The sequence below is a fragment of the Lissotriton vulgaris genome, unplaced genomic scaffold (genome assembly GCF_964263255.1).
Source record: "Lissotriton vulgaris unplaced genomic scaffold, aLisVul1.2 SCAFFOLD_5317, whole genome shotgun sequence".
NCBI classification, from domain to species: domain Eukaryota; kingdom Metazoa; phylum Chordata; class Amphibia; order Caudata; family Salamandridae; genus Lissotriton; species Lissotriton vulgaris.
In genome coordinates this window covers 39,252-46,491 of record NW_028247577.1, presented here as the reverse complement: position 1 = coordinate 46,491, position 7,240 = coordinate 39,252, and the positions used below count along the sequence as shown (strand labels likewise).

At 42.3% G+C, this 7,240-nt stretch overlaps 1 protein-coding gene across 1 annotated transcript; it reads right to left on the bottom strand.

Annotated features, from left to right (window-relative positions):
- Positions 1–5,163: 5,163 nt before the first annotated feature.
- Positions 5,164–6,819, bottom strand: LOC147665145 (uncharacterized). The gene is given in 1 exon segment (XM_086949732.1): positions 5,164–6,819. A coding segment is annotated over 1 exon segment (1,656 nt).
- Positions 6,820–7,240: the final 421 nt, after the last annotated feature.

The following is a 7,240-nucleotide window of genomic DNA, read 5'->3' as shown; positions in this document are numbered from 1 at the left end:
ACCTATAGTCAGAAAGTATTCTCCCATATAACAAGTCACATCACTCTTGGTATGTACAATATTCAGATTTCCTTGAATAGGAAGTTCAGAAAATATTACGTCAGAGTTAGAATAATAATACTGTAAAGTTCCTCTATAAAATAAGCTTGCTAAAATACTACAGGAAATTCCATAGGTTAGGGGTAAATGGTGATAGGTCACACCTTCAGCTACAGAAGTGGGTAGCTTCATACAGACATAGCAGTCTTCTATTTCCATAGCTTCTAAATAGTGTACTAAAAGGTTTGCAAATACATTTAAATGTGTTCTGTTTTTGATTCTGTGATAATGTAGTCCTCCCTCATCTGATGCATCTACGTCCATTTTTGTCTGTCTAAGACTAGATGTTTTCTCGCGTCTTTCTACACTTCGTGGTGTCTCCTCTGTCGGCAGAATTTCTGAGTCTTTTGTCACTAGTTTAGTAGGATACAGGTTAGAGTCCTTACTTATCATGAACGGTATTGAGATTGTTAGTCCTATCCATAATATCAGTACTATTGCTACACTACACAAACATATTTTACAGCATGTTTTACAGCAGTTCTGTCTAGGTCTTCCATTCACATTTGAATCAGACATTGTGGCTTAAAAGAAGTTTTCCAACCCCTCATTGTAACTTTACACAGGTGGCTTACGCAGGTTAACTTTCAGGTTGGGTCTTCTTCTTCGGAACCCTGCTCAGCAATCAGTTCTTCATCACTCTCGTCACTTATCTCGAGATCTTCAAATTCCTCTAGCACTAGGTAAGTCCATGCGGGACTCCGATACTTTTCGTTTTGTCTTTTTATTCTGCTACTTCTTCTTTTAGGCTTGGTTCCAGTCTTCTCCTTTTCACTGGAGGCCCTTTTCCTGTCTTCTAGCTTTTACTCTACTGTTTTCAATCTTAGTTTCAGTCTTTTTATGAATCTTGGTTCACTTTTCTTCTTTTTAAATCTTTTAACTGGCACCGAGATCTGGCTTTCCTCACGTGCTCTTTTATTTTCGTTCAGTTGTGGCACATTTATTTCAACGCTTTCTTCTTCCCTTCCTGTCTGACTAGTAGCAGGTCTTACTTCAGTTTCTTCTGCCTGGTTTCTAAGCTGGCCTAGTTCAGGTGTATGCTGATTTTGACTTTTGTTCGTTTCAAATTCTGTTTCCTGAACACATTCGTCTATTTCTATCTGATCCTGTTCATGCACTTCGAACCCTTGATTTTCTTCTGCATGAACTTCAGCCCTAGTTTCTAACTGTCCCTTTTCAGTCTCTGGAGTTCTTGGAGGTGTGTCGATAACCTGCCCTGTCCCTATCTGTCCTGCCTCCTCATCAGATTTGACATGGATTTCGATTATCTGATTATCTCCTTCTATTCCTATCTCGTCCTCACTATCCCACTCTCTATCTAAGTAGGTGTATCTTCTGGTTCTTATTGGATCAAGAGTCAGATCGTCTGCTGGGACCCACTCATCTTGACTGGTGCTCGGTTGTTCGTCATCAGCTATTTCAGGACCCACGTCTGGAGACCCCTCAGCTGCACAACCTTCAGCCTCAGTTGCTTCTTCTTCTGTCACCCTCTTGGTATGACTGGCATGGATCCACTTTGGCACACCTGCACACTTCATCGCAGTTGTGGTGACAAGAATCACTTGTCTTGGTTTCCCCCACTTCGGTGCTAGGCAACTCGACCGGGTGTGTTTCTTAAGAACAACCCAATCACCTGGGTTCAGATTATTGACTGGAGTTGTTGGCCTGGCGACGGCTTCTTCCCCAATCTGGTGAGAGATAGAACGCACTTGGTCACCCAGTTGCTTGCAGTACTCTAGTATCAAATCATCAGAAATACTTAGCAGTTTGTGTCCTGGTACCCATGCCTGCCGCATCACTCTTCCCATTAGTATCTCATGGGGACTCAGGCCTGTTTTTCGGTCTGGGATGCTTCTCAGTCCCATCAAGACAAGGGGTAAAGCGTCTATCCAATTCAATCCAGTAGAGTTACACATTTTTCCCAGTCTTGACTTTATAGTGCCATTCAGATGTTCTACTATTCCAGAAGCCTCTGGATGATATGCACAGTGCAGTTTTTGGGTAATTTTGAATTCTTCACAGAGCTGAGTTATTATGTCATTGGCAAAATGCCCACCTCTGTCTGATTCAATTGTGACCGGGAAACCAAACCTAGGTATCAGTTCCCTTAGTAACAACTTGGCTACGGTAATTGCATCATTTTTCTTAGCTGGGCAAGCTTCCACCCATTTTGAGAATAGGCAGACTGTGACAAGGACGTACTTAATTCCTTTACAACGGGGTAACTGTATAAAGTCAACTTGTAGTCTGATAAAAGGACCCTCTGCCTTTCCAATTGTACTTGGTAACACTACTGTTTTCTTCCCAGGATTAAACTGCTGACAAGTTAAGCACCTCTGGCAAAGCGCCTCTGCAATGTTCCTGAACTTCGAATTGTGCCATATCTGTTTAAAAACACGGACCATCGCATCTCTCCCTATGTGTGAGTCTCCATGTATCAGTTTAGCCATAGGAGCAATCATGCTGTCTGGTAACACAGGCATACCATCACTATAGACAATGACACCATCTCTATTCCTTGGTCGACAACCAGATTTCTCCCATCTTTCCTTTTCTTCTGGTTCTGCTGCCTGTTGCAACCCTTTCAGTTCCTCCCAAGTTGATGCATACTCAAACACCATAAGTTGGCAGCTGTTTCCGACTCCCCCTAAATTGATATTCAATGACATTTTATGTCGTGCACAATGTTGGGCTACTTGGTCAGCATATCTGTTACCAGCTGTCACATCGTCATTGCCAGATTTGTGAGCAGCACACTTGACCACTGCCAATTATTTTGGTAACTGGATTGCTTCCAGTAGGTTCTGTACCACTTTTCCATTTCTGATAGGGGTACCCGAGGAAGTCATGAATTCTCTTTGCAGCCACAATTGGCCGAAGTCATGCACAACCCCATAACCATACTGGCTATCAGTGTATATGGTTACTCTTTTATTTTTCCCATTTTTACAGGCTCTTGCCAATGCAACCAATTCGGCTACTTGTGCAGCTTTTACTCCAAATAGGTAGGATGCTTCTATTGTTTTTTTCTAGAGTGACCACAGTATAGGCAGCACTTAGACCTCCATCCTCATGTCTTAAGCATGAGCCATCTACAAACAATTCAATGTCTTCTATTGGCAAAGCCGTTTCCTTGATATCTGGGCGTGGTTTTGTACTAAATTCAGTCAGATCAATACAATTATGCTCGACCTCTTCCTTGACTTCTGCAACCAGGGTATCTGGTAATAGAGTTGCTGGATTCAGTATATTACATCTAGTGATGGTTACATTTGCTGCATCCACCAGGATTCTTTCATACTTAGTCAGCCGACTAGGTGTGAGGTATTAAGTCTTGGTTCGGGTCAGTAGCATTACAACTGCATGTGGGACATACACAGTTACCGGATGTCCCATGACAATGGATTCTCTTTGTTCAAGAATCATGCAAGTTGCAGCTACTGCTTTCAGACATCCAGGCAATCCTGCAGCCACTGGATCTAAGGTAGCAGAGAAATATGCCACCGGACTTCTAGTCAGACCATGAATTTGTGTTAGGACTGAGAGTGCACAATTGTCTTGTGTGTCACAAAACAGGGCAAAGTCTTTGGAATAGTCAGGCATTCCCAATGCAGGAGCTGAGCATAGACAGTTTCGCAATTTCACAAAGGATGTCATGCTTTTATCATCCCATTCAACTGGATCCTTGGCTCCTTTCCTGGTCATTTTTATTAAGGGTTTTGCCAGGACTGCAAATCCCACAATCCACTGTCTACAGTATCCTACTACTCCCAGGAACACTCTAATTTCTTTCTGAGTATTTGGTAATTCCATGTCTCGAATTATCCTAATTCTTTCTGAAGTAACTTTCCGGATACCTTTTTCTATCTGGTGCCCCAGATATTTCACCGAGTTTTTACAGAACTGCAATTTGTCTGGTGATACCTTATGTCCTCCTTTACCTAAATGATTCAACAATGCAATGGTATCAGTAACACAGTCGTTCCGACTTTTAGACGCCACCAAGAGGTCGTCTATGTACTGGACCAAAACTGATTCTCCAGGTAAGACTAATGATTCAAGGCATTTTTTCAAAATCTGATTGAAAATAGAAGGACTTTCTGTGTACCCTTGAGGAACACGATTCCATACATAGACATGACTGTCGAATTCAAATGAGAAAATAAATTTGCTGTCTGGATGTAATGGGATGGAAAAGAACGCGTGACATAAGTCAATGACAGTAAACCATCCCGCATTCCATGGAATTTGGTACAAAATCACTGCAGGGTTTGGCACAATAGGACAACAAGGGACAACAATCTTGTTTACCTTGCGCAGGTCTTGCACTACCCTGTACTTCCCACTAGGCTTTTTGATTGCAATTATGGGCGAATTACAAGGACTGCTCATTACTTCCTGTATGATGTTTGCTTCTAGCAATCTTTTTATTTCAATGGCAACTCCTGCTTTCACTTCTGCATTCATTTTATACTGCTTGGTATTTGGGTAAACTGCAATTGGTTTTATGGCTATTTGAATCGGGTCTACATTTGCCATTAATCCTACATCTTTTCCAGTGAAATCCCACACCTTGGGTTTCACGGTCTGTTGGAGTTCTTCAGGTAAGTCATGTATTGTCAATTTCTTAAGTTCTGAGTCAGGCCTTAGTAACATTAATTTGTACAGTCCGTCTTCATCTGGGGTCTGAATTTCAACGCCCTTTGGTGTGCAAAAGATGGTACAGTTCATTTTGCACAGCAAATCACGTCCCAATAAATTCACAGGACTGGAATCACAGACGACAAATCTGTGCATCTCTTTAAAATTCCCTATTGAAATCTCCATTGGTTCGGTTACTGGGGTACTAATTATCTGATTTGACACACCCACTACTTGGATGGCTTCTCCTGAGAGGGGTAGGTTTGGAACGTCTGCTGTTCTCACAGTAGAACGGGTAGCACCAGTGTCCAACAGAAAGGTGACGTCATTTCCTTTAACCTTTCCTTCAATGTATGGCCCTGTCTGGTCTACCGGTAAGGAGGCGCCAAGCACACACTCCTCGTCCTCCCCCCTCAGGCCCCGTCAGTAACGTTCATCACAGAGGAATGTATCATTCAACAGGAATTGCGAGGTTGCTGCATTTCTATCCTCCCTTCCTTCCCATACCTCGACCTCCTCATTCTGCTGAGCTTTGTTCCTATAATTAGGTCTAGGTGCACGAGGCAACTGATTCTGTTTTACCTGTTGCTGGGTCTTTCGTGGCCCCTCTTTCTGCACCTGTGGATTTAAATCATTATTTTGTACATTACCATGCAGTAGCATTGGACACTCATCTCTCCAGTGCCCTATCTGACCGCACCCGTGGCAGGGAAATTTCTTCCTGGCTTCCTCCCGACTCATCTTTACTCTGGGCTTCCCTCCTCCCCCAGTGCCGGTATTCGGGGTATTATTATTCATTTTACCTAACTGCTTTTCTTGTTGTTCTGCCAATTTTACTTGTGCCCACATAACTTTTTCTTTTAGTGCTTTTCTTTTATTTTCCATCTCATCTTCACAATACTTAGCGTATTTCAGGACCTCATCTATAGGTTTTCCTTGCCAACAAATTTTAATGTCTCTTATCCACTGTGAGATTTCAGGTCTCAATCCCAACACGAATCGATAAATGAAATGGGTCATATCCTTCATTTCAATGTTATCGATTCCACTGTAGGTCTTGAACACCTATAACAATCGTTCATATTATGAATGTACAGTTTCATCACGCTTTTGGGTAGTTCTGTCTATGCGGGTCCAATCAGTTTCTTTGGCTGGCACTTTTCCCGTTAAATACAGTATTACTTTGTCATACTGTCTCATCACCTCCGGGGAGGGAGCCCCGGTTCTTGAGTCTCTTTCATACTCCTCACTGGGCCAATCAACTGCAATTTTACATTCTGTCCATAAATCTACAGGAACTACAATGTTGAAAAATCCATCTAGGTCCTTCAAAAGACATTTTTGAACCTTTACAAATCTTTCAACCTGTCTATACCACTCTACAGGCTTCTCTCGTAATTTTGGAAAATCATTCGTAAATGACACAATGTCTTGTCGGGACCATGGAACATGTACATATTTCCCACCTGGTACTTCTCTCATGGGATGCAAAGTCTCTGCCTTATCGACTTCTTTTAGAACATACTCAGAAGTCCTTTGTCTGGCCTTACTGTCTTCCTTTTTCTTTGCCCATCTGGCTCTCCATTTGTCTAAATCTCCCCATTTCTGTAATAGGTTCAGCAATTCTCTTATCTGTACCTTTTTTCCCGACACATTCATATTTTCTAAATCCTTGTCGGAAAATTCTGCTCTGTAGGGCTTTTGTAATACTTTAGATTTGCTAACATCTATTCCCATATTAGCTGCTGTGTCCATTAATTTCTCATGGAACACTCTGGTATTTCTGGTAATACTTTTGCAGATGAACAATAATTCTTCCTCACTAAGGGTGTTCAATCTGTCTAGTCCCACGTTTCCAGCCATTAGTTCTTCCAACTCTATTCTTAGCTTGTAAATATCTAATGGTTTGGGCTGAGGAGTTTCTTTTTCCAATTCTCGGGTCCATCGATCTAGTTCCTCCGGAGTCACTACTGTGGCGCTTCGAGTACCTGAAGATGTTTCTATCAGGATTTCTTTTGCACTAGTCTGAGTTCTCGTCCGTGGTACACTACTTTCTGGTTCCCTTATGGGCAGATCCATCAGGGAGATCACAGATTCGCATTCACTTGCCTGATCATCAACTATGAGAGGCTCTTTTCTGGGCTGTGCTACAGCTGGTGTAATAATTTGTGTTTTTGGACTAGCCTGTCTATCCCCATAAAGAGGAACAACGGGGCCAATAGTTACTGGAATTGTCAGAGCTTCAGGACTGGGATTTATCAGAGCTATTGTCTGAATGAGTTCATTTTGCTGTTTGATTAAGGCTTCCTTTTCTCGTTCGTGTAAAACGCTTTCAATGGATGGTGTCATGTAACACTTGTGGAACTAAAGGAGGGTACAGACTCGGGGCAGTTGGGACTGTCATACCTGATCTCTCATCACCGAATGGCCTATAATTTGGGACAGTTGTATCAGGCCTACAAAATCCGTCTTTTCTATTTTGCCTATTACCTATACCTGC